We start from the raw sequence: 27,763 nt of genomic DNA, 5'->3' as shown, positions 1-27,763 counted from the left end.
CTCAGTGTTTACTGAAATTTGCATATTTGTCACAGTTTCACAACTTAATTACTGGTAACGCAGTCAAATCAGTAACTACACATTTATTCTTTTGGTTAAAGTGGTTAAAAATGCAGTACACTCATTAGACCAAAGCCTTAAGAGGAAAATCACAAAAAAAAACAAAGCTGCAGTTCAACCCATTAGCCTTAGTCTTTAAAATCCAATTTGGAAGAAAGAAAAAACCCATTGCTTCTCAGTTTTCTTCTTGTTTTTCATCCATCCACAAATAGCACTGGAGAACTGGACAGTTTTTCAGCTGAGATAAACACAAGAAGCCTGAGTTTTTCACCAGAAAACAATATATACAATATGTTTTTTACTGATGGGTGGGATTATATGTGATTGAGTCCAGGCCGATCGATCAGGTGGATTCATTGCTTACAAAAAAAATCAGCAAATAAAACAAAAACTTAATGAGGAAACAGTGATATTTTCAATCCTTGTTAGGCCCTACTTGTACAGATTCTTAGTTAATAACAGGTTCGAGAGTAAATCACAGTTTTTATTCACTGTCCACCAGAGAGCCCAGTTCACTGGAATGAATACAGGAAGAAAGGCCTTGCTGCTCAGTTTGATAAAAGGAGAAGAAAACACAGGGAGGCTGAAGGAGGAGATGTTAGCTGGGGATATGAATGGTACAGAGGTGGGTTTGCTGGGTGAGGCTCTGTGAGGTATTATGACAGAATAAAAGAGGTCGTATGTGTTTGCTGCCTGAGATGGTACAAATGTTAATGGTAAGTATGTATTTAAAAAAAAAAAAATCAGAACAGAGCTCATGACTGAGACTGATATTTTGATGAGAGAAAGAGGTGGGAGGACAAAGGCAGAGAAGGAAATGCAAAAGGCCTGAGACCTGCTGAGAAAAATGGAAAGATCAAATGAAAGGACATTTTGGAGTAGAAGGAGCAGAGCTGGAGGTGAGGTGCATGAAGGCTAACGGTAGTCAGGCACACTGAGTTTTGAGGTAAAGGCTGGCAGGTCTGGTCCTCGCATGGAGTGGAGCTCACCTGGGAGATGGTTGGGCTTTCTAGGCGTACATGGTCAGCTGGAGCCACTAAAGATGGACACAAGGAAGAGGTTCATTGGATTACAGAGCTACCAGTGCTGACCTTTTAAATAAATATATCTACATCTGTGTTTTATAATCAAAGATTCGTACCTCCAGGACACTGAGTCTGATGGTACCATCTCCATCCTTATCAAAGGCCTGGAACGCCCCTGAGAAGAGAAACATCACAATGCAGCTGCAGTTCAACACGAGTGTGGTTCATCTCATATAAGGGCCAAAAGAAATGAAACTACACTTGGTTTTAAACACAAAGAAATGACAAAAACAATGTTTGGAGGAACAAATGCCATTTTTACTAATCCAGTGGGCCTGTCAGTCATGTCAGAAGAAAAGTTTGGATACAAATGATAAAGTACATAGAAACACCAAAGTCTAATCTGATTAAACTGACTATACTGCAGGGACTCTTCCTATAGCCTCCTATGCATTCTAGAGAGCATAGAGTACACTCATGTCAGTACCTCGCTTCAGTTTTTAGATGATTTTTTTTACATTCTTACGTATTTAGTAAGAGTTTTAATGGCAAATGAAGCAAATTTATGCAAAAAGCTTTTATTTAGGGCAAAAAGGTTCTGGTTTCAAATCCAGTCTGAGGCCTTTCTGTGTGGAGCTTCCTCCTACAGCCCCAGAACATGCATGGAGTTGGGTTAAATGGTGATTCTAAATTGCTCGTAGGTGTGAATGTGAGCATGAATGGCTGTCTGTCTCTATGTGTATTACCCTGCAACAGACTGGCAACCTATTCAGTTTACTCCACCACTTGCCCGATGACAGCTAGGATAGCCTCCAGCCCCAAACCCTGATTTGAGTAAGTGGAAGAAAATGGATGGATGGATGGAGTCAGTATTTACAGTGTTGAGGTACTTCTTCATTACTTCTGCAGTTTTCTGTGGGTTACTGGATATCATCTTCTGGGACATAATGATTGATGGTGATCCATTCCTGCCTTTCTGCACTCCAACGTGATCACAATTTGTGGGCTTTTTAAGAACTATCCCAAAAAAGCCCTAAAAATCCACCCTTAAAAAGCAGGTTAAAGACCACAATCCCACTAGTTGTGATCAGCTTGGGAGCACCAATAAAGCAGGAATGGATCGCCATCAATGAGGTTTTGGTCCATAAGCTGATATCCAGAGAACTGCAGATGTAAAGAGGAACTCTTTGCATAAATTTGATTTATTTGCCATTATAAAATGCTTATGATTGTTCTTCACTCTAACTTAGAAACATGTAAAAAAACAATAGTTTGAATAAAAACTGAAGTAGCAAACTTTTGGCCATGACTGTTAACTTTCCTTTAAGGTGAGGTACCGTAAGCAGACCCACTATCTTTCAATTACATCTCATTATTTAACTTTTAAGTTTTTGTAGGGTTCAGCCTATGAATCAACATTTTCCCAAAATTCAACCTGAATTATTTGGCATCCTTGGAAACTTTCAAATGCATACACTTAGGCACAAGAAGGGAAATGTGCTTTTTTTGTTGTTGTTTGGTGTAGAGGTTGTTCAGCCTCTCAAATGTCAGAAAAAAATATGAACTCCATCTCACTGACTTACTGAACATGGCTTCGAGCCGGACCAGACAGCTGATGAAGCTGTCGAAGTCGATGTTCATGCTCTCGTTTGCGTAGCGCATGGTGATGATGTCGTAGAGCTGGTTGTTGAGACGGAAGCCTGAGCGGGACATGAGACACATGACTGTACAGCGACAACAACATTTAGAGGATGAGTTGAAGCTGTAATTTCACATATGTCATATAATATACCTCATTTCTTTATATTTGGAGTGGAAAATGGGAAATAGGTGCAGCTACACAGAAATAGATGATATAAGGAAAAAGCCGTTTGTACAATTCTAAGGAGCTTGAAAGTCAGTATCTGGTATGACTTTTTCTCCCTGTGTCCTTTCCTTAAAATAGCTTCTTGACAGCTCCCCTTCTACTGAGATCATCCCTTGACTTGGGTGCATTTTTATGCTTGAATGATTCATAGGTCAATGTTAAGTGGCTAAACAAACAAATCATTTCTCTGAAAATGGTACGGTATAAGGACTGGACTAAAAATAAATAAAAAAGCTGCAGATGTCCAAAGAAAATCTCAGAAAGTCGGAAGAACTATTTTGCTCAAGACCGCTTTAAAAATTACAAGTCAGAAACGAGATGTGGTTCAAGACTTTTGCACAGTACTGTATTTGTGTTTTATGCTATTACCTGCATCATTGACAGCATTCCTCATCTCGTAACTGTTGATACCGGACTGGTCGGTGTTATAGTGTTTAAAAATTCCCTGAAAGAAATCGGGTATGATCGGTATGTATGACAATAAGCTCAGCAGAAGCTTAATGCAGAACGATTCTAGAATTTCTGATATAATAATAAACTGAAAACTCTTTTCTCACCTGCCACTGTTTGATCTTATTCCACAGGTGTCTGAACTCCTGAAGGTTGAGTCTACCGGTCCCATCCATCTGAGGAGACATAGTTAAGACTAAAATGGTGTACCGTGTCAGTCGTACTGTCGCATTTGAGTGGTGCAACAAGGTTTTTCTCAGTTAGGTAAATTGAGCCAAATGAAATGGGGAAAAAATCATAAACTTGCCAAAGTAAACACACAGACTGCTTAAAACCACACAAAGTTAGAGGTTAAAAGCAACTGTCACTGTTTTGTGACTGAAATGAGGCCTAAGCCCCATGAGCATCCATCACAGACCCTGCCTGGGTCTCGGCAGGTTGTGCCTCCTACAGACAACACAGCCAGCCCGATGCACTCGATACAAAGGATACGTCCATCAGAGCAATCATGCTCCTGCAGCTCTCCAGGCTGAAACCCTCCGTCTTCAGGTCCTTGTCTGGGAACGTAAAGAGTGAAAACACTTAGAGGACGACAGTTAAAGACAGCATGCTGCTATTGGCCTTTCCTGAAGTTTTTGCTGAAGTTTCCCAGCAATAAAGCTGCAGCTTTCAGTTAAATTCCTGTGTGTGAGTCCTGCATTTGGGTCCTACATCCTGCCTGCCACACAGCAAACTATGACAGCTGTGTTCAATTCCCTTAGTTACCTGCATGTGTATAAACAGCCCTGAATTAGATAAAAGGTTGAGAAAATTGGTGGCTGATGGATCAAGCAGGGAATTGCCTGCTGTGGACTGATGTGTGCATGTGTCCTGTAAGTTTTATAATGACGGAAAGTTCAGCCTATCAGACTGGACTTACGCTTGGTGATCACTCTGTTGAGAACGTTTCTCAGTTCGTTGGCTGTTATTTCCATATCCTGTGAAAACAAGAAGAGCAGAGGGGGACACCAATAAAGAAGAGACAGGAGATTAATTTCCAAAGTACAGCAATCGCCTAATGTTTTCTGCTAATGAAAAACACAAAATGTTCTGTTTTGGGGTTTTTAAATTTAAAGCCATTCTCCTCGTCTTTCTGCACTGACCTCGCCGCCTATCTCCTGAAAAATAGTCCGGAACTGCTGGTCCTCCTCGCTCTCTTCCCCCGCTGAAGCTGGTGCTGGCTGAGGCGTCATTGAGCCACAAAGCATAAGAATGAAAAACTCTGAAGATGATCCTTTCCAAGTTATTTGTTCTTTACATTACAAACTGGTTATATCCACAATTGCAGAACAAAATAAGATAAACTAAAGCAGCTGAAGCTTTTTGCTGCTTATTTCTGTAACTTGCCAAAGTAACCAGACACTTAGATATACTTGGAAGAAATATTGAGGCAATCCCTGTGCTGCAGTAGCTCTACACACTCTGGAAAACTAAGAGGACACTTACCACTGGATGGTCAGCCTCGATCCTGTTCTCTATCTCCCTGAGTGAAGACGAATAAACAGCAGTCACCACGGTGACACCATCATCTCATCTGGACTATAAGCCTCTGCTTTTTTTTTCCTTTTCTTACTGCATTCATCAAATTTATTCTCATCAAATTTTGCATGAATTATGTTGATGTGCTGAATCTGTAAGTCATCTGACAGATTTATTATAAAGGAGTTTATAGGCTTATAGTCCCCAAAGTCACATTGCACTAAAATATGAAAATGATTGCATAAAACGCTTAATGGAGCAAATGGAGCTGTTAGTTTTGTATCACCTGCTGCTTCCTCCAGTCAAGTTTTGTTCTTCCCGATTGTTCTTATTTTGGGCAAACTTGATTGTCACCAGAGCTTTCCATTTTTAATTAGTTTAGGTAATTTGTGACATGCATAGTTAATGGTGTCATAGTATACTGTGATCTAAAGCCATGTTAGGTAATTCAAAGCCCATCCGTCGCACACCCTGAGTCACACCCAAGTCCGGGTCCATCAGAGTTCAGGCCGGCTCTGCGTGCTGTCTGGTCCTCTGGGCAGCAGTGGGATGGTTGGGAGGTGCAGATGTTTGTTGAGGCTTGAGTATGCAGTACTAAATATTTAGAAAGTTTACCAGATCATCCCCAAATCTGAAGATGCTTGTCCTAAAAAAGATTCCATAACAGCTTCGAACTCGGGCCGATTTCTTCTGATTCTACAAATCAAATCGCCGTTAAAATAGTTTGTTCTTGGTGGTTTGTGTCCCACCCACCAAGCAGAAAATCCCACCCTCATTAACAGACACAGAGACCCGCACACACAGGGTAGAGAAATCCCTCATAAACTCCAAGTCTAATTAAACTGCACATACAGTTGGGCTGGGTATTGTTGTCATTTTATCTATTAGTTTGTTTTAGGGTTTGTAAGACTTTGCAAATGTGTAAATGTCAAACGATTGCAGGAAAATGTAATGACTGCTGGGCTCGGTGGAAGGAAGATTTGACACTATATATAAAACTGAACTGAACTGAGACTATCTTTATAGTACAGGACTCAGAACTAAAATGCATTGATCTAAATACAGGCACTGCAATATAATATATTTAATAATTTCTGTATACCTCTTTGTTTACCCTAACCTTTATTATATAACAGATTCTAATCTTAGAATCTGAATTACTGCTGTTCTGTCAGACACAAGGTGTTTTTGGCATTATTTAACGCAGAATGATAAACGTCCTCCTTTTTTTTTCACATTTACTCGCAGGTTAGATTTAGGTACTGAAAACATTTGGATATTTTGAGGAAAAGATACGTCTGGAAAAAAATATACCTCATTACGTTAACCATGCAAAATGAAAACTGAAGCTTTTCATTTTGCCATGAAGATCAAACCCTACCCTCATTATTTAAGAGTGCTTTGACTTTATCTTTAACACCGGTAATAGGAATAAGTTGATAAATAACTATCTTAGCAAACAGCCAATGCGCTGTATTCCAATACCCAGCCCTACTAAGAAATATAAGATCAGAACATATCCAACTACAATTCTGCACCATACTAGAAGGAAAACTACTTATATAACCATTCCCACCTCATGGCATCCTAGGCCACCCTGATCACCCTCTCCCACTCACTCTGAGGTGTTCTTCTTTTCAGAGAAGACTCGCAGGATGAACTCTCCCTCCTGATGTGGCTCATATGTGGAGGGTACTATGACGTACTCGCCAGGGCTCAGGCGGAAACGTTGGGTCACCTCACGCAAGTTGATGTAGGATTTACAGCGCGCCTTGGAGGAGTTGAATAGGAAAAAATCCTTCTGCATGTGCTGCTTGTTTCCATGCATCTGGTTTGGGGTAGTCACAATGTAAAGAGCAGAAAATGCAAAATAGTACTGAAGAATTTCCTCAGAGTTAAAGTTGGTGATGAAAAAAGAAACTGGAAGAATGGCTATGAAAATATAAAGCGTGGGGTGGAATTAACTCGCAAACTGCTGAGAATCCCTTTCACGCCTTCCTTACCTCCTTTGGCACCTGTCGAGAGAAAATAGCAACATCAGTAACAACATTAATTTTAACTGCGGCAGAATCAAATCGACGTATTTTTGTCTGTAAAAAAAGGACAGCTGTGAAAGTAAATTAGCAACAGAGGCTGGAAAATGGAAAAGTCTTGGGACAATGATTAAAAACTGAAGTGGACACCTCGTAAATGGCGAATCCAATGGTGAAGAGGTTGGCTCCCATCTTGCGCTCTTTCCGTCTGTTCTTCTGCATCAGCGCCACCACAAAGGTGCAGGCCACCTCGTTGTCCTCAGGGTCATCATCCTCCTCCAGCAGGCGAAGGCGGTACTGAGGATTGGTCCAGAAAGTGTCTGCAAGAGAGTTGGTTACTGTTCTCTTACTCTCCTATCTATCATATCATATTCACCATTTAAAAAGAGGACAGTCAGGTTCTTTATGCATTATATTTTTGGAATGAAAAATGCCTAAACTGGAAATTGCGGATCCAAATTATGCACTGGGGAAGCCCCAGGATTCCCTTGAGAGATTATATGTCTCGGGAATGATCTGGGAATGATGGGTGGGTGATGAATTCTGGGGTTCTCTGCTTAGACTGCTGATAAGTAGTAGAAAATTAATGGGTGGAAGGTGCATTATTCTTCAGCCAATGTAAAGCTTTTTCACATGTTTGGTGTATGAGTGAAAGACCACTCTGTTCTTCTCTGGTGAGAAAGGATTAATAAACATCTCTACAGTAGATTACCAGGATAGTTCCTGCATCCTCCAGCGGAGCAGCCTCTCACCCAACGCCCCTCATTCACAGAAACCGTCCACTTGTGGATCTTATCATCCTCCAACGCATCAGGGGTGAGATTACAGATCTCAATCTTGGTGTAGTTCTTCTTAAAGTCCTCAAATGACATCCTGTACAGGAATTCAAGAGACCAGGAAAGATTATGGATTCAGACAAATGTAGCAAAATAGTAAAAACTGTAGATCTCACTTACCAGAATTCTCCATCTTCTGCACTTTGATGTTGAAGCTTCTCCTTTTCAGCCTTAGAAAGTGTGGCCCACTCCTTGGAGCTGTTGAGGAAATATATTAGATATAGTGAAACAGTCTAAAGAGGGATTTAACTAAAATACTGAGTTTTTTTGCTAAAGTAGGGTTAAAAATTGTAAAAGTTAAAAATTCCTTACTTGTCACTCCAGGGACCATTCCATTCAACCTGACCCCACGGGTTCCTGAGACGCACCAGACGAACTTTAGACTCCTTGTGCTGAGACGGTCGGCACTGTGGTATTTCAGAGAGACTCTCGGGTTTAATATGAACTCACATTAATCCATCACCTTCCTGTTCTGTTCGTATTAATGCAGCATTCAAGGCTTCAAAGTGTACAGCCGTACACTCCATTTCAATTTTTTGCTGAGCGGCTGGTGTAATCTCACTGGACAAAACACACTACTTTACCTCTTCCACTGCTGTCACAGAGTAGGCATGTCCCTTCACAAGTCCCGTCACCGTACGTGTCTCAAAGCGGGCAGGAACCAGGGACTGCAGATTAAAAAACAGGTAATGGAAGTTTGATGGGGATAAAATGAAATAAATATGCAAACACCAGCACGACTGTGCATAATGACAATTCTGAATGAGGAGCCTAATAGCAGCTGAAAAGCTTGCTTTGATTTTCAAGACACCTGGTGGCTGAAGTTAACATACTGTAGGCTTTAATCAACTTCATCTTCATCAAATCTGAGCACAGCGAGGTGGTTCGACTGCTTTAGTGTAAATTTATCAAGAATAAAACATCAACACTAATACTAGAGAAGAGGTGTGGAGAGACAACAGTGTCTCACATCGATGGAGCAGCCCATGAGCGACCCTCTCTCCAGAGCTTTCTTCATGATCTTGTAGAGTTCTTTGGGAGCCTCCTTCATCTCGTAGAACTCAGTGACTCCACCAGTGAAGTCCTCCATGGCCTCGGTGGTGTTTCCACCCTTCAGAGCCTCATAAGAACCATGAAGCCTGGATCATAGAGAGAGTTTTTGTCCATTTAGGCATTAACTTATCAGCGCAACAATAAAGCCTTTAAATTGACTTTAGGAAGTTAATTTTGTATAAGGATGTCTAATAACGTGAGCAATTCCCACAACCATGCATGAATCATAATGTTTAGAGCTATTTGTTATATTTTGTAACTTTGTAATACTTAATATTAGTAAAAATTCAATTTAGTTCAGTTAGTTACTGTTCTTACGGTCTTGGAGCAACTGTGACCATTTAATTTTCTCTGGGATTGTGATAATTCTGATTAAACAGTTGAATAAAACTACCAAAATGCACCATTTTGCTCTGCTTTCCCCCACTCGAGCATAAAGACACTCACTTGGCATAAGCCTTCTCCAGCAGGGCGCTCCAGAACTCATTCCTCTCAGCGGACTTAGTGAAGACCAGCTGGTTGTTGAAAGTTGGGATGCGGTCATCGATGATGACATCCACCCAGTCACCATAACGCCAGAACTGATGAGCAGAAGGACATGACGAAGGAGAAACAATCCACAGAATCACGTGTTAAAATAAACGGCAGGACAATGATATATTTAAAGTGTTGCCAGGAACTTTTTAAGTTGTGTGATTATTTTCTTTTTTAATCAACTCATCTTTAAATCTAAAATATGTCACAAATTAATGGAAAACATGTAACATTGTATAACATTGATAACATCGTATAGTCAGCAGCAGTGAAGTCTTAAAATTTCAAAATCTCCAATCATGTATGACTAAGATCAAACTCTCATACAGTGGCTTGCAAAAGTATTCAGCCCACTTGAACTTTCCCACATTTTGTCACATTACAGCCACAAACATGAATCAATCACGTGAAAGACCAACACAAAGTGGTGTACACGTGAGAAGTGGAACGAAAATCATACATGATTCCAAACATTTTTTACAAATAAATAACTGCAAAGTGGGGTGTGCGTAATTATTCAGCGCCCTTTGGGCTGAGTGCAGTCAGTTGCCCATAGACATTGCCTGATGAGTGCTAATGACTAAACAGAGTGCACCTGTGTGTATTCTAATGTCAGTACAAATACAGCTGCTCTGTGACGGCCTCAGAGGTTGTCTAAGAGAATATTGAGAGCAACAACACCATGAAGTCCAAAGAACACAGCAGACAGGTCAGGGATAAAGTTATTGAGACATTTAAAACAGGCTTTGGCTACAAAAAGATTTCCCAAGCCTTGAACATCCCACGGAGCACTGTTCAAGCGATCATTCAGAAATGGAAGGAGTACGGCACAACTGTAAACCTACCAAGACAAGGCCGTCCACCTAAACTCACAGGCCGAACAAGGAGAGCGCTGATCAGACATGCAGCCAAGAGGCCCATGGTGACTCTGGACGAGCTGCAGAGATCTACAGCTCAGGTGGGGGAATCTGTCCATAGGACAACTATTAGTCGTGCACTGCACAAAGTTGGCCTTTATGGAAGAGTGGCAAGAAGAAAGCCATTGTTAGCAGAAAACCATAAGAAGTCCCGTTTGCAGTTTGCCACAAGCCATGTGGGGGACACAGCAAACATGTGGAAGAAGGTGCTCTGGTCAGATGAGACCAAAATGGAACTTTTAGGCCAAAATGCAAAACCCTACGTGTGGCAGAAAACTAACACTGCACATCACTCTGAACACATCATCCCCACTGTCAAATATGGTGGTGGCAGCATCATGCTCTGGGGGTGCTTCTCTTCAGCAGGGACAGGGAGGCTGGTCAGAGTTGATGGGAAGATGGATGGAGCCAAATACAGGACAATCTTGGAAGAAAACCTCTTGGAGTCTGCAAAAGACTTGAGACTGGGGCGGAGGTTCACCTTCCAGCAGGACAACGACCCCAAACATAAAGCCAGGGCAACAATGGACTGGTTTAAAACAAACACATCCATGTGTTAGAATGGCCCAGTCAAAGTCCAGATCTAAATCCAATCGAGAATCTGTGGCAAGATCTGAAAACTGCTGTTCACAAACGCTGTCCATCTAATCTGACCGAGCTGGAGCTGTTTTGCAAAGAAGAATGGACAAAGATTTCAGTCTCTAGATGTGCAAAGCTGGTAGAGACAGACCCTAAAAGACTGGCAGCTGGAATTGCAGCAAAAAGTGGTTCTACAAAGTATTGACTCAGGGGGCTGAATAATTACGCACACCCCACTTTGCAGTTATTTATTTGTAAAAAATGTTTGGAATCATGTATGACTTTCGTTCCACTTCTCACGTGTACACCACTTTGTGTTGGTCTTTCATGTGGAATTCCAATAAAATTGATTCATGTTTGTGGCTGTAATGTGACAAAACGTTGGAAGGTTCAAGGGGGCCGAATACTTTTGCAAGCCACTGTATGTGAGACACTAGAATGAAAGCTTGAAAATGCCTAAACGAATAACAATGCCTCATTATTTGCTTCATTAATCTTGATTTTACAAAGATGTATTGACGAAAGCCAAAATAAACTGGGGCACTGTGGAGAACATGAATAAAAAAGAATGGGAAATCTGAAGTTTTTAAAAATATATGCAAATTTTTTTAAGTTGATGTCAACACATTAGAGTCTTGCATCACCTTGGTGGACTTTGTTTGACTTCATAACTGCATCCACAGAAGATAAACTGTGATCACTGGTGCTGATTTTGCAGTGATTTTCACGTGGATGCAAGGATTTCTCTTAATAACATTATGTACTGTAGAGAATAGAATCAAGTATTTCAGTTTAGTTTGGATAAATATTGTTCTTAATTAATATATTATTAATTCTCTTGATCGGCTCTCAGATATTTTGCTCATTATTTTTGGCTGTGGTTCACATCTAATGCATGAATGGATGCAGGAATGAATGAATGTTGTGCATCAGTCATGCTAGGGCCTGCACACTTTTCATTAATGTGAGGTTTTATACAAACTGTAAAGCACTTTGGGTGTTTTAAAAAGAGCTACACAAATATAGTTATTGTTATTATTAATAAAAATTTCAACCAAGTATATTGTGTGAATAATTTCAGGGTTGCAGGCGGGTGGCTCTGACCTGGAAGTGGAAGATTCCACCATAACCTTCTGAAAAGCTTTGGTCCGGGGGCACCACACGGTACAGAAGCTTCTCATTCAGGGTGAGACAAGCAATAGCAGCCAGCAACCAGCAGTCACCTGGACACAAAAAATTACTTGTAATTATGTCTTTGGAAGCAGTTATTCCACTCCTAAATTTGATTTTAAAATCTTCTCCAGTGCAGTGAGAATTGTGAGAAAAAAACCCTCAGCCTACATAAAGAATATGAAGTGAAATTTTGGAAATCAGATGAAACACAGACAGGAAATTCTCTCCTGAACATTTCTTGTATTCCAGGAGTGAAAGATCGCTGCCGAGTGCTGATCTCGTGTTTTTGTTTTTTTTTACCAGGTGTGTAGCAGGGTGTTAGCTGCAAAGGGCTGTGAACAATGTAAGTTTTTCAATGGTTAACAGTGTCTACCAGGACTTTTGTCCCATTTGGACCCCTTTATTTGCTGTCTGAACAAAACAACAATGAGAAATGCTGCTTCCTGGATTCCCTTCCAAAAGCGTAAGCACAATATGGGGAGGCCACTGCAGGCTGACAGGCCGTGCTGAGGGGATCGCTGGGATATTTTGCCACCCTGTTAATAAAGACTGTCACTGCAGACTGTGTTGGATCTGCTCTTGCCCCAATCCTGTCAAAAGTCAGACGCTGTCGAGTGAAGTTTGCTAAAAAGAAATTGAAATCAAGTCCCTCCCCTTTTCCCCTTTTAAATGTTATTAAAATGCTATTTTCACATAATAGAAATCACCTGGTATTGCCTGATGTTGTGATCTAATTGTGGGCCTAAAATTCCAGAGGAAGCATAATTTACCTAGATCTCCCTGGCAGATATCTGTCCTACTGGCTCCTCCAACGATGAACTGAGGATTTTCACAGATTTCCTGCAGAAAATAAACACAAATAATTTACTTCAGTTAAACATGGAACAAGAACTAGCCTTATAGCAGTTATGTATGTCTCTGAGTCATAAGGGTGTAGTATTCTTCACATGTACCAATCTTATTAGAGAAATTAGAGTAAAAAACATGAAAGACTTAATCCCTCCTAGTTTGTTTGGGAATGCAGTCAATTCATTCTATTTTTCCTGCAAAAAGGGAGTTTTTCCTTCCCACTGTCGCCAAGTGCTTGTGATTGTTGGGGTCTCTCTATTATTGTTGAGTCTTTAACTTACATTATAAAGAGCCTTGAGGCGACTGTTGTTGTGATTTGATGCTATATCAAGAAAACTGAGCTCAGCTTTGAAGAAACTGAACTGGTGTGGAGTATTTCATCCCATCTGCATCTCTAGGTAAATTTCCACAGCAGCACCATAAAATAATTCCTTTTTCAGGCCGGAAAAATACAGTTTCTCTTTGATGCTTTCATTTGCTGTGTACCAAAAATAACATCCCACCTCCCATGTGTCCATCCCCACTTCAAAGTGCCTCTCCATGTGCCAACAGAGTCCCCCCTCCTACCTTGGGTCTCTTCCAGACGATGTTCTTGACCTTGTTGGACTTGTGTCCAAGCTCCTTGAAGCCCAAAGACTCCACAGTGGCCGGAAAAGTCTCATCCTCAAACAGGGTCTTCCTCTGAAGGAACTCCTGTCTGAGGGTGTTATAGTCCTGGCCGTTGAAGCGCAAGGGCTTGTTCAGAGATCCTTCCCCGTCTCTCCTCTCTCGTTCCCGGATCAACCGGTCGCAAAAAAAGCCAGATGGCGTATAAGGCATCTTGTCTCAGGCGTTTTTTTGGAAAAAAAAAAACTGGCTTTTGCCACTTGTACTAAAGTCTTACAAGCCAAAAGGCCTGGCATAAATCCAAACAGCTAATATGTGATTGGCTCTCTCTTGGTGTGACGTCCCCCCCTTTCTTCGTCACAGAGTAGATGCAAACGCTTGGTGTGAAAGAGATGTTCACTTCACATGCATTCACCTTTGCATTACCATTCACACACACACATATGCACAGAAACTCGCATATCACGTAAACGTCCATTTGATGCGTCCCCATTGGCCAAAGTGAACAATGATTTTTCCCCAGCAGTGGCGCTCCGATGCCATCATTGTTGGGTGACACAAAGGCCAGCGGGCCGCGACAGAGGGCATGTAAAGAGTGGTCCGTAGATGCCCTGCCTCAGCAGAAGGCATTCAATCCATTTAAACCTATTCTCAATGGAGATCAGCATTGAGCAGTCTCAGCATAACTGGAGCAGGCTAACGCTATGGACAGCCATCCGTTTCGTTAAACAGAATAAATAATAAACAGAGCACCACATGCAACAAATTATCATAGTAATTTGGTGGAGATCCAGCAACAATAAAAGAGTTAGAAACATCAACATCCGAAGCTGCACATCACTATTTATTCAGTCAAGCTTTAGAATTAAAAATAACTTGTAATTCATAATTGTTTAAAAACATTCAATAAGAATAAAAGATTGCATTTTTTTTAAAATATTTGTCCTCTCAGACCAGGATTCAGTCAGCAAAGCTACAGGGACAAGGCAGTGTCAAGATAAAGTACAGTACTCAAAGAAAACCATGTGCCAACATGTAATCATAGGACAGTAGCATGAATGAAATGAATGAAATATTTTTAGATAGTCACCTAACGTCAGGGTTCTTCTGACATCCTGACTGTTCGGGAAATGTTTTTCCCCGTTACTTTTATGTTGCTGGCAAATCTTTTGGATTTGGGGGCTAAGAGGATTCGGGACTAAACACTGATGTTTATATATATCCATGATCGCCACTGATTCTTCTATTGTGGTTCAGCTAAATTAAGGAGATAAGGCACTTAGACTGTAGTTGATAAGATTTAACCTCTAAAGAAATGGTGTATAAACTACACATTGTAACAAGAATTTAAAAATGTACATACGATGATTAAAAAAATAACTATATTCTTCTTCTTAGAAAAGCATCTATTCAGTGGATATCTCCAATATTTCCAAGTATTTAATTTTTTAATTTATAATTATTTTTATTTCTAATTGCATTTGAACCACCGAAAACAGGAGACTGTTTATACAAATGGCTGTGATTCTTTAGTAGTTAATGCAATCTATGTAAATGACTGCACAAATTTCAGTAGAGCATACACTTTGAGTCCATATTTATCACATGACCACAATTTCAATAGGTTATGGTACACAGAAAAAAACTGGATTTATCTCAGTGTCCAAAGATTTATGGATATTATTTTATAAAGTGATTAAAATTTTGTGAAGATTTTGTTTAGAGCACAGAAATGAGCATAAGATCTGAATGCCATCAGTGTCCACACCATCAAACAATTATCAATTTATTTTTCAATCAAATGTATTCAGATAAGTTCTGTAGTTGACCGTTATTGAAGTGGGTAATTTAACTGGATCTTTTCTTGATAGGATGAAGAAATCCAGATGAAGAAACTCAATCACTGACATGTCCACAATCATCATATCTGTATTTCCCAATCCATCGCCACTCTGAGGTTTACACTGTTCACAGTCAGCTTGCAGCAGGTTTCCATGTACTGAAATGCAGCTGAAATGTCCTTAGCACCTGGTGATAAAAGGAAAACGGTGATGCTTTACCTTTTTAGAGTTTTTTTTAAATCGATACACAGATTAGGGAACAAATTCCTCAGATTCCAAATGTTTCTATTACAGCTTTCTTTTCTCCTTTGGAGTAATTAAAGCATACACTCAAACCATCTTTATGGCATGGATTCAACAAGGTTCCTGTGCAATCTGTTACCTATGTAAACTCATTTATATTCCCCGTGTGCTGCCCGGGTTTGTTTTTACTTTTTGGTGAAGTCTGATCAGCTTTAAAGTTTGCCTTTTGTTAAATTATTCAGTCAATGTTGTTCCTCTAACCCTTATACCCCTGTAACCATCACAGATGCTGTCGTCTGAAATGTGCATTTGATAACACAACACATCAATCAATCAATCAATCACTCTTTATTTATAAAGCACTTTTCATACAAAAAATGTAGCACAAAGTGCTTTACATAGTTAAAAGCAGCCCACCCCACCCTCCAACTCACTCCCCACACTCTCATTAACATAAATGATTACACACATATCCCCCCCCCCCCACACACACACACACACACACACACACACACACGCGCACACTTAAAGAGTAAAAATTGGGCTGGGTTCGCATGAGCCAAGTGAGGAAACACTATAACAGGGAGCCGTCTGCACCGGGAGCCGGTCACAGACCACAGCCTGCAGGCTGGGCACACAGCAGGAGGGAGGCAAAGGAGCCCCCCAGCCAGGCTGAGAGGGTATACTCCTCTGTCATGCCGAGGAGCTTGGAGACAGAAATTGAAGCAACATTACTAAATATTTAATGTCTTTTTTTCTTTACATGGAAGAAATGTAGCTGCTATTTCTGGATGTAGTGAAAGAAAATTGGTGAAACCACTAGCAATAGCAATAGCAACTGGGTTATTTGTCTTTGGACTTGACCAATAGATTATCTGAGTATTTTATTGCTATTATTGATTTCACCCTTTCTCACCTATTTGCAATTTTACCTTTAAAAACATACGATTTCTAAGTGTTTGTGCAATCTGGTACCTTTTTATGTACTGTTTTTACCCAATCACAGGATGAGATTTGTGGGGGGAAAACAGAAGACAAACGTAACATTACAACCAGTTTAACATGCCAAAATTAACTCCACTGTGCTATTTAACCTCCATGTTTAATATGAAATTATGTCAAAATGCAACAGCTCAAAATGCTGCTAGTTTTAAAAAATAGATACATATTTTGCTCCAGATTGTTAGATTCCTGTTATAGTTTGTTTTACTGACAGACAGCATCACCTCGCTCTCTTTTACGCACCTCTGCAAATCTCAGGGAAGGAAGTGACCCTGTCCCATAGATCTGATCCTGATATTAGCAGCAGATTTTTGGAGTTTAAAAGTTATTAATTTTGTGAAAATGACCCCCACTGTCACGTGTTTTACAGCATCATGGGCCACAAGTTCTAACTTGTGAATTATTCAGTGAGTTACAGTCAGGTTATGACTGATGTTTTTCAACAATTGCACAATCAGCTCTAAAGCCAACAACCCGTCCACATAAGATTTATTTAGAGACAAATTTACAGGGAGGATATTAAACTACAGGATGTCACAGACATCAAAAAGTTGATATAAGAAGGTTTAAATCTCAATTCTGTTATTTATTATTTAATTGTTTTCATAAGGAAACGCTGGTGCATGTTGACTTGTCTATGTCACATTTGCTGTTGTGGAACCAGGATTGCTGAAAGTGAATTTCCAATTTTATTGTTTGTGACTGATTTCAAGATGCAGGGGGGATACTTTTTTCTTCCCACCAGGGAGAGGGAGAGACATGTAGAGTATATTGCTGACCTTTCATCAGTTAATCTAATTAGTTAATGAGTGTTTTTATACTTGCATGAAACAACGTTTTTGTCTTTTGTTGTCCTGCATCTCAACTTTTTGAAACATCAAATATAAAATGAGCAAATGTTGTTTTATCAACTAAAATACTTTAATAACTTAAAAGTGCATTTGCTTTGTTTTTGCTTCTTTGGTTGTTTTTCTAGAATAACCTGGTTTCATTTACTAAAATAATGTGTGTGTGTACCACAGGGAATAAACCTGCAGAACATACATGCAGAGGAATATACGAAACTAAACAGACAACAGGAAGGCAGTAGGAAAGGTCGGGTACTAAATATCGTTTTACTGTTTACAGGCCACAACTTACTTCAGTGGCAATAAAATCCAATTGCATTCAAGGACAATAAAATGCATTCTTAAATTATTTACTGATGTTAAAAACACACATTCCTACACAGATATATCTCAAAAGCCAACCAGAATAACATGACACACAGTAACTGCATGTGTTATTTGACAGTGGTTGTTTAGGAGGCTTGTTCTCTGGAGTCATGCTGGTATAAGTGGGTGTTTCTTTTATTGTGAATGTCAGTTATCCATAAACCTTACATCAATGCCAGATCTCCTTACCTGATGCATGCACAATCACTGCGGACGGTTTGCTCTTGACCCCCAGGATGGTGACCGACTGTATGACTGTATTACAGTCAAACGTTCCTTCTTCACTGGCAGGACTGAGACAAGCAGCACCAAAAACAGTAAATCATATTGTCACGAGTTATTCTTCTTAAAAATATTTAATGTTATTTTAACATGACAAACAGTCTCTCTTTTTCACACGTGGCATAAAACTGGAGCCCATCTTGGAAGTGTGAATGTGACTCACCGGCAGAGCAGACGGCCTGACAGCATGCTGAACCTGCGCAGACAGAAGGCCTTTCTGTCACGGTATCTGAACGAGTGGCCGTCATCCAGGTACAACTCACCATCAGCAGTGCCCTGCGGAGAGAGGAGATTGCAGTTAGGGCTTCACTAATTAAAAGATGCAAATATCACAATTTGCATAAAAAGCTCCCAGTAGTTGTAGCTTAAAGATTTGGCATAATAAAAACTCAATTTTAATAAGTATTAGTTTACCTTCAAATCTTTGAGCAGGGACTGAAATAAACCTGTATACAGACAGCTTCTACCTTAATTAGCATTGTTGAATACAAAGAGTTTAGACATGTGCAATTTCTTTCCAAAAGGCTGAAATTATATCAGTGAAAAGAGCCAAAGGCAACAAGTTGATACATTACACACAGTCCTGTTCTGAATTTGGTTAATTACATAAAATAATGCATTTAAATAAATCCTTATTAGCCTGCATCTAATTAATTGACTGATATGCACCATGGCACAAGTCTCTGATGAAACACATTGCATAATATTATGAATATGACGTAAACACAGACAGTTTAGCAAACGTGTACATCAGTGAACTAAGAAAATCTTGATTTACATAGACAGTAATTATGAACAAATACATGATCATTATTGATGAAAATGAGTGAATTTGAATAATTGTTCTGTTATTAGTATAACTATGTGAGACTGTAAAATCATGTTTTTAAAATTAAGTTAAATATTAATAGATAACAATGACCGGGAGAACTGAATGAAATAAGTTTAAAAATATATATATTTACAATTTATAAAAATAAAAAAACATTTTAATAAGTAAGTATATTATTTTATTTCCATTCTCTTTTACTCAGGTAACTGTAACTGTAGGTTTTGAATCATGACTGAAAGATATTTATGAATTTCTTACTGAAATAAATAGAACACACTGATTATCTGTTTTTCTAGTAGTCATGATGTATAATCCATTGTAGGTTGTTATGGAAAATTTTGATCAACCACATGGTAAGTGGTATGACTTGTTTCTGCCAATGAAAAAAAACTTTTTTTTGCAAACCATAAGTCAAAATTTTTATTGTCTCACATTTTTGACTTGTTAACTTAACTGTATATTCCAAGTGGTTAAGTTGAAATTTTGAGACAATGACCCCAAATTTTGACTTACGTTTGGCAAAAATGTTTTTTTTTTTAACAGCAGAAACAAGCTTTTATAAAAAATTTGGACAAGTACTTGTATAGAGCTTGTGGTCCACAAACGTTTGGCACCCTCTGGTGGAATTGTTTCTATACTAGCATCTGGACCCCAAAGTAAAACCTCAGGAAAAAAACTCAATACATCTGTAACCACTGCAACTGAAACATACTGGAATCAGTATTAGAAAAAAAGGGACAACAAAAAGGCCGTAGATTAAATCTTTGTGTGAAATTCAGAGAGCGAAATTCAGGCTCATGGAAAAAAAATTTGTTTTATCAGTATGGAAGTACGATCCCATCGGTGTAGGATTCCAGTATCCTGCACAAGTTACCTGAGAGTTTAAAGCCACAGTAACAGAGAGGGGGAGCTGCCGAAGCTCAGCAGTGCAGGAGCAACTTCCTACTGATCTGCAAACTACCGAGCCACCGCGCTGGAATACTGGAACCTGAGCAGAGGAAACATCAGAGTCAACTGACAGATAACAGATCATCTGACTTTAAAAAAAATAACACACGTAAAATTGTCGTCTAAACTTACCGTGTCCAGGGTGACAGGAAGACTTAGAGTCCTGCCTCCTTTGTATACCAGTGCAGAATGGATGTCATACCAAATCTAAAACAGACAAAAATGTGAATAACATCCACAATCAAGTGTAACATGACGATATTTAAATATATATAACACAGTACCTCGTCAGATCCAGGAAGTAAGACTTTGATTTCTTGGATGCCTGGTTCAGTTACAGGACAGGCCAGCAGTGCTCCTCCTACATAAAATGAAGGAAAGTTTAACTAAGAAAAAATGAAAGTGCAATAATTCCAGGGTACACAGAGAAATCATGTAAAGATGAAAAGTTTTTATCACCAAGCATGTAATGGCTGTCCACACTGAAGGTGCTCTCTTCTTCTGGGAACTCCACCCACAGAGGTCTGTATAGTTTTAAATTGAATTAGAGGCCACATCCAAGTTAAACTAGCTTTAAAATGAGAGCCTTCTAAAGTGAACATCAATAGCATGATGTTCCCCTGATCTCGTCTCCACAGATGTAATAATGACTTAAGTTAACAGAGCTGTAGTTGCAGCTGCTATATTTGAACAGTAGATAGCACCAGGACTAACCTGAGTGGAGGCAACGCAGACGTGTGAGCCTGGTGAAACAGTGTGTACCAATAGGGCAGCAGACTGTACCTGAGAACAGACAAAATGGACTCTGGATTATGAGATAGTCAGACAATAAGCGTTTCACCAAAAGCAGGAGAAACTAATGAAACATGTATATTTGTATCTTGTCCCTCATGTTGACATTTACTTTAAAGCTACGGTATATACACTATCACCACTAGAGGTCAGTAGGTTACAGACCGAAGTCAACTCTCAATTCAAATGCATACATTTCATTTGAATTGCATCCTAGCTACGGTAGCTGCTGTAGGACAAACATGTTTTAGTCAACCAAGAGACATCAAAAACATTCAATTTAGAGTGTACCCCATAATGGCTGTGGCCAGCGGGTATGTCTCTTGTATTCTTTGTATAAAAAACATTGTTGTACACACTATATTTCAATGTATTTGAATAATATCAACACTTGGCAATACATTAGAAAAGAAAAGAAATATGTGTCAGTAGTCAGGTTGTCAGTCCACTCTTTACCTCAGCTGTCAATGCCGGATGAGAAGCAACCATCTTTATTTACTCGGTAGGAGGCTGTAAAACTTTGTGAAACAGCTTCAATACGAGTTAACAAGTCAGAACATCTCACATCTGTCCGATAACAGCGATACTGAGGTGAGTTGTCGAGGATATCCTGAACTGTTAGCCACTGTTAGCTGCTGTTAGCTGGCATTAGTAAAACTGTCTTTGAACTGGATCTAACATTGTTTTCGATTCACCGAATGTCACATCCCAACAATGTTTTTCACAACCCTAAAGCAGTGGTCCCCAACCTTTTTCGCGCCATGGACTGGTTGAGTGTAAGACAATATTTTCACGGACCAGCCTTTAAGGTGTCGTGGATAAATACAACAAAATAAAATGATACGACCAAGACAAAAACTGTGGTATTTTGTAAATATAATAATAAACTCGAATTCACTGTGTAATTGTGTAACTTTATTAGCAGCGTCCTCCTGAAATGCACTGACAGTAACATCCTTCTCTCTGCCCCTTAATGCTCTCTGGTCACTATGGTGACGAGTAAATAGTTCTTTCAAAATAAGACACAACTACAACATGGGAAAAGACACAGGGAAACCGAGTTAACGATAAAAACCCAGAGAATCACAAATTTCACACCCGAGCCTCAACTCTCACGGACCGGTACCAGTCCATGGGCCAGGGGTTGGGGACCGCTGCTCTAAAGGTTATGTTCAATCTATACATGGTGTTCAAGTAACCGACACTGACACCTCTCTAATAGTACCTTTGTTGGATTACAGTGCGGATTGCTGCAGTCACCTCGTCCCCAAAAAGCCAGGGTTCCCGACGGTTTGTCACATTTGCAGAGTGACCGCGGAAAAATGGCTGCAGGGCAGCCGCCTGGTACCAGCGCACCAGCAACTCTGGCTCTGGATCCTGGATGAACCCACCAACATCAGCTGAAACACCAAAAACAGAGACTAATGATAAAGAGCAGGACATGACAGTATGCAGTAATATATCCCATATTTACTGAATATATAAGCAACTACTCAACTAGATTTAAGTTAAAAGCTAGTAGAGTGTGTACTTCATTAATATCTCTGCACCTACAAAAGAAAATTACACGTTGGCTGAAAAAGAAGCATTAACGTCTCTGTCTGACTAGTCAATAATAATTCTGTTTAGTGTTTAAATAATTTAATCCATAAACAATAGTGTCCTCACCTCCACAAAACACTATGCCTGCCAGACTCAGGGACAACACCATTGGAACTGAGATCTTCAGATACTCCCAGTTGGCAACATTATCACCAGTCCACACTGCTCCTGTATCCCAAACAAAGCCAATTACAACAAATGGCACAGTTAAGCATGGATATGCGGAAATATGGAGAGGATGGAAGCATTTTCATTTTCCCATTTAAATAGCTTACCAAGTCTCTGTGACCCTGCAAAGAAAGAGCGCGAGAGGACGAACGGTCTCTCTAAGCCACCCGAACGAGTGATTAGACCCTCCACTGTCGCCATGTGCTGTTAAATAAAAATATTTTTTAAATTATTTTGTTTTTATTATACAGAATGGGCCTGGAGGCTTTACTCTTTAAAAACTGTCTTCACAACTTAACTACTCTGGATGTTGATAGATACTTTTAGAGTTACTTGAAGGACAAAATAACATTTTTCCATCAAGAGAAGAAAAACAGATTTTTTTTGTGCTTAAAGTAACAAAACACATCAGGCCTTCCCTTTAAGAGATTGCTTACCTGGTAAAAACCATACAGGTTGTGTAAATCTCTGTGTTCCCAGTCCCCACAATGCACTGCATCCTTCGGCATCGTCAGCTCTGGGCCGCTGAACACAGATGGTTCATTCATATCGTTCCACACAAACAACGAAGGTGTCGATCCCTGTATCATAAATAAACACCATCACTACGGTGTCTTGAGCAGACAATCTCAGTATTAGGTGGATAAAAAACAAATAATATGAGATGAAATCTTTGTCAAGGACTAAAGCATTAAATTATTTAAGATGCTTTTAAAATGTTTCATTTTATTTCACGGGTACCACAACATAAGGAGAGAACACAGCTTAATTATTCTTCAGCCTTTTGCTGCTCTGCTCTGGTCCTGAGTAGCTTTGCATTATGCATCATTTCTGTTTAAACATGGCTGATCCCTTCTGAGCCTTACTTTGTATTTATCCAAGCCGAAGCATCTGGAGTACCATGCTCGAGTAGCTGAACTGCTGAAATCAAGGTAGGAGGATTCACCTGTAAGGGAAGTTAACATAACTCCATTTACAAAGAAGATGCATATAACAACATCACGCATACACATCAAGTACATACAGTGTCTATTAAAGTGGACCTTGATGCTCATTTATTTTTGGACAGTAGAGTATCTCTGCATGATCCACAGTATAGAAAAATCTTATTTATCCTATTCTGGACCTTGGTGCAGCTAACATGTTAACACAAGTCCAGCATATGTCACATTTGTTAGCATTAAACAGTAGATTTTTTTCCCATTACCTGGCCAGCATGAGCCCTTAAAGATCTGTCCCTCTCTGTCCTTGACAAAATGCCCTCTGTCTCTGGCCTCACAGTAGAGGGACCAAGAAGGATCAACCTTAATGTGTGGATCACTTATAATGACCAGCTGAAGAGATATAACAGTAAACATCTTAACGTATCAAAGTAAAAGAATTTCTCTAGATGATGCATGTTTTGCACTGTAAAACTGACCTTCCTGTTTTTCTTCTCCAGGTGCTGCTGCAGCTTGGCTGGTTCAGGGAAATGAACAGGATCCCAGGTAAAGTACCGCTTCCCATCTGTGTGCTCAATGTCCAGCCAGATGACATCGTAAGGAATACTGTGGCGATCAAATCCAGCATCCACAGACTTCACGTCAGCTTCATCAATGTAGTTCCAGCGGCACTGGTGGTACCCAAGGGCAAACAGAGGGGGCAGGGCTTGATATCCTGACACAGGGAGGACAGACAAGTAAAGTTTGAGTCTTTGAGAGCTTAATTTTATTTTTTATTTTTGGGTACCATAATTTCAGAGCCACATTCTCACCTGTCAGCTGAGCATACTGGGCGAAAAGTTGCTGTGGACTGGGCCCAAGCAAAACCATGCAGTCAATCATACCACTTTCTGACAGCCAGTGGACATCAGTCTGAGGATCAGCCCGCCTCCGTTTAACTGGAGGGGTTTCATCCTCCTGTTTGAGACAGAAGGTTACTGAGCAGTAGAAAAGTGTCTTTTTGCTTCATGGTCACTGTAAAATACAGACAGCACAGAAACAAAGGTCACCTGATGGTCAGAGTACTGAATGTTTATAAAAGTCTCAGATGCATTCAGCCAAAATACACCCAGAGTCCTGTCTGGCTTGTGGGCCACCATCAATGGCACAGATCCATACAGTCCGAGACGACTGTACAGTGGATAGGCAAAAACATCCAAGTTGTACAGCCGGTAAGGCTCACCATCTCTGTGAAATGACACACATTTTTTAAAAATTGTCAACTCTCTCTCCTGCCTGCAGGATGCACAGATAAATTACACTCTTACAAATGAAGACACAAACACCATCGCGTGTACCTCGTGTCTCTGAGCTGCAAGTTGTCTGCGTGTTGGGGTAGACCATACACATGCCTGAACCCATGAAGACAGAGGTCTGCTCCAATGCTGCTGGGACCTGAAGGTGCACAACACGTGGCTCTCAGTATAAAGTTTAGAGTACACTCTGTTCCTTGATTATTAAGCTCCATAAATGTACACTTGCCTGTAATTTATGATCATAAAAATGTGAACACAGTACACCAAACTGAGATAGTTGCTGGTAAGATATTCAAGTAGAGGCACAAACCATTAGCCTTGATATCCACAAACTGCTTGAATGTCTCCTTCCATAATGAACTTTTCCGCTTGTCTTGAAGCTGAAATAAAAGCAACAAAGAACAATGGCATTCACAGACCTGATTAAGCTTCAAAATTAAGCTGCAGTTTCAGATGTGCTTCTATTTTCTTACCTCGCTACCGTGACATGTAGCCGCGCAGAAGAATACAAAAAGAAAAGAAATGCAGTCAGCTATATGATATAAACAAATTCTTCTGCACATCTATTTCTTGCAAATCTCACCTGGGTCGATGCTGCAGTCTCTCGAACCACAGTTTGTCCTTAGAGTTGAATGTGACCATCACTTCCTGCTCACACAGGATCTCCAGTCGGAAAGGAGAATGCCACACACGGAGCTGATAACGTCCGAAAGACCAAGAAAACGTGACTGAGTCCTTAGTCTGTTTCTCCACTCTTAATCTACCAAAGGATGAGGGGTAAAGGTCAACTAATTTCCAGTTGCAGCAATCCTACAAGTTAAACCTAGATCTATAAACTTGTCTTTTATTGATATGAACAATTAATAATTTCTGTCACAACCGCAGAAGTTCTTAGGCTGTCAGAAATACTAAAGGGGACTGGATTTTAAAGAAGTGCTGGTGTAAGATGACATCATAATATAAAAATGATACATCGCTTACTGTTCACATTGTGGTTCCCCAGATAACACATCTGGAACTCGATAGCGTGCCTTAATAGGCTGGAATTCATCTATTGTTATCCTTACAATGCCGGGTTTGGACGGGGACAAAGAAAGAAGCAGCCTGGTCTGTGAAAAGAGTAAGCTTATAAAAAAATCCCCTCCTCTTTAATTATCATTCACAATTTTGGGCATAATCAAAGGTCAAAACATTGATCTGTGCAGTCTAAATGATGTTTAAACTTGATTAAAGAAACTTTTTAAAAGTAACACTAACCTGCGAGTCTCCTTCCAGCAATTCAAAACATGCCCCCTTCTCTGTGAGCACCATAGTGTCCAAAAGAGCCCGATGCTGCATGTTTGCACCCTGGATCTGCCGCCTTAAAAGCAAGCGAAAATAAAAGTCAGTGGTGAGATTAAAATACTTTTCAATTTTAGAGAGGTTTTAGAGTTAGAACAGATTATTACGCTTACTTAGAAAATTCATCTCTTTGTATTTGAGCCACACTCCAAATTCATTCTAGTAAGCTACCTTTTAAAAACAGTTTAAACATTTCTGTTTATTCAATAAATTCAATTGTTTATATCAATTAAGTTATTATTAATCTCCAGCTCTCTTTCACAAGTCCAACAAAACACAATAAAATCACTTTAACTCTGAGGATGTCCAACACACCTATAAAAAGCAACATCACCGCTCTTCTTGAACTTGCCTTCCCCCTCAACATTAGGGATAACACTATAAGAGAAGCAAAAATAAAGTGAAATACACACACTTATACACGTAGACCAAGGTGTTCAAGACAATTGGGGCATGGAAAGCACCAAGTATCAAAAATGGTGGTTAAACTGTAACCTGACTGCACACATATATAAAAGTCAAAAACTTCCCATCATTCAAATATTGCCAAGCACCTTTCAGTGACCTAAACAACAGCTGCCATGTATTTGATAATAACTACACAGTAACTACATGATTGTCCTACTTTATGTTGCTTTCTTCATATAGGTTCATTGTGAAATGTCAAAGGTCAACATAAGAGGGTGGTCTTTGCAACAGAGCGGCTGGAAAGAGCATGTTTATATACCCATATGTCTGTACCTAGCAAGGGTTTGGCTCACTTCCGCCATTTAACGCAAAGATAAGACAAAACCTTCGGTCCTTCACAGTCGGGGTGGTCTCCGTGTTTGAGCACAGCTACATTTGTTTTCTGTTTAAACCAGGAAGAGCTTCCTGACAGTTTCAAATCGGGAAACAACACGTAGAGAAAAATCTGTCTCAAGATACCGCTACGTACGTCAACCTTCATTTCCGGTTTGGATTTCCAAAATAAACCCCCACTGAAGCGAACAGGCCTCTCTTCCTGGAGTTATTTACAATGTGGTTTATGTTATTTTTCACAGGTAAAAATAATAATAAATAATAACAATAATTGAAAAATACAATTATTTAAAGACAAAAAAGAAGGCAGAAATTTAATGTAATGTAATGTTTTTAAATCTTGTGCTTACAATGTTAATTTTATTGATTAAAGATTGATTATTAAAGTATTTATAATTGTTATTTTACAAGTCGAGATGGACGTCTTCCACATATACCCGCCAAGTTATCCCAAGGTTGTGGTGCATGTTAGAATAAAGCTTATTTATCCAGCTCTGTTGGTAGGAGAATACTAAATAATGCATATGAATAAGAAATTCATTATTATCCAACAATTTCTGTGGTATCATAGTTACATTTTTTATATATATATATATAATTGAATTAGTTTTGGGAGTTTCATTCATTTGTGTTTTTAAATGAGAAGACTGTAATCACATTTTAATAGTATGCTGAATGGTAACTGTAAAATACCATATCACCTAAATTTGGCTTTTCATCTACATTTACAACTTAAATCAAAATTATTATAAAAATTATTTCTTTTTAAGTAAGGGAAAAAGTTAATTAAAGGTAAACAAGATCTGTAGTCATTTTAACTAATTATAATTGTATAATTATTCATACTTTTCGACATATTTTTAATTTCTGTAGCTTTCTTACACTATATTTTTCTATTATGTGTATGTAATGTGTAAATTGCAAATATTGTTTGTGCATTGTGGATGTGAAAGGCCAGTGA

At 39.5% G+C, this 27,763-nt stretch overlaps 2 protein-coding genes across 2 annotated transcripts; both read right to left on the bottom strand.

The window, feature by feature from the left end:
- Positions 1-68: 68 nt before the first annotated feature.
- capn3a (calpain 3a, (p94)) lies at positions 69-13,924 on the bottom strand. Its single transcript, XM_026151474.2, has 21 exons — positions 13,462-13,924; positions 12,816-12,885; positions 11,977-12,095; positions 9,290-9,423; positions 8,760-8,928; positions 8,374-8,457; positions 8,102-8,196; positions 7,910-7,987; positions 7,666-7,826; positions 7,104-7,273; positions 6,924-6,935; positions 6,540-6,748; positions 4,888-4,924; positions 4,545-4,622; positions 4,322-4,379; positions 3,895-3,959; positions 3,510-3,578; positions 3,322-3,397; positions 2,669-2,785; positions 1,202-1,260; positions 69-1,096 (listed from the first exon to the last, which is right to left on the bottom strand). The coding sequence occupies exons 1-21, from the start codon at positions 13,711-13,713 to the stop codon at positions 1,070-1,072; spliced, it is 2,139 nt and encodes a 712-aa protein (XP_026007259.1). The 5' UTR covers positions 13,714-13,924; the 3' UTR covers positions 69-1,069.
- A 399-nt stretch (positions 13,925-14,323) lies between these two features.
- Positions 14,324-26,932, bottom strand: ganc (glucosidase, alpha; neutral C). Its single transcript, XM_080293738.1, is given in 24 exon segments — positions 14,324-15,528; positions 17,990-18,093; positions 18,246-18,358; positions 19,789-19,902; positions 19,995-20,069; positions 20,147-20,223; positions 20,322-20,386; positions 20,577-20,645; positions 21,880-22,054; positions 22,323-22,424; positions 22,532-22,628; positions 22,862-23,005; positions 23,291-23,370; positions 23,632-23,758; positions 23,845-24,080; positions 24,178-24,322; positions 24,415-24,592; positions 24,703-24,799; positions 24,971-25,040; positions 25,222-25,420; positions 25,642-25,769; positions 25,918-26,020; positions 26,317-26,379; positions 26,743-26,932. Coding segments are annotated over 24 exon segments (2,697 nt in total). The 5' UTR covers positions 26,772-26,932; the 3' UTR covers positions 14,324-15,421.
- Positions 26,933-27,763: the final 831 nt, after the last annotated feature.

The sequence above is a fragment of the Astatotilapia calliptera genome, chromosome 19 (genome assembly GCF_964374335.1).
Source record: "Astatotilapia calliptera chromosome 19, fAstCal68.1, whole genome shotgun sequence".
Classification (NCBI taxonomy): Eukaryota; Metazoa; Chordata; class Actinopteri; order Cichliformes; family Cichlidae; genus Astatotilapia; species Astatotilapia calliptera.
The sequence above is the reverse complement of the archived record's forward strand: the minus strand, read 5'-3'. Positions and strand labels throughout refer to the sequence as shown.

Coding starts and splice junctions, on each gene's coding strand:
- capn3a (XM_026151474.2), bottom strand. CDS start 13,713: ATGCCTTATACGCCATCTGGCTTTTTTTGCGACCGGTTGATCCGGGAA. Junction 8,458..8,759: donor TCATGGGCTGCTCCATCGAT/GTGAGACACTGT, acceptor TTTAATCTGCAG/TCCCTGGTTCCTGCCCGCTT. Junction 1,097..1,201: donor TCAGACTCAGTGTCCTGGAG/GTACGAATCTTT, acceptor GTCCATCTTTAG/TGGCTCCAGCTGACCATGTA.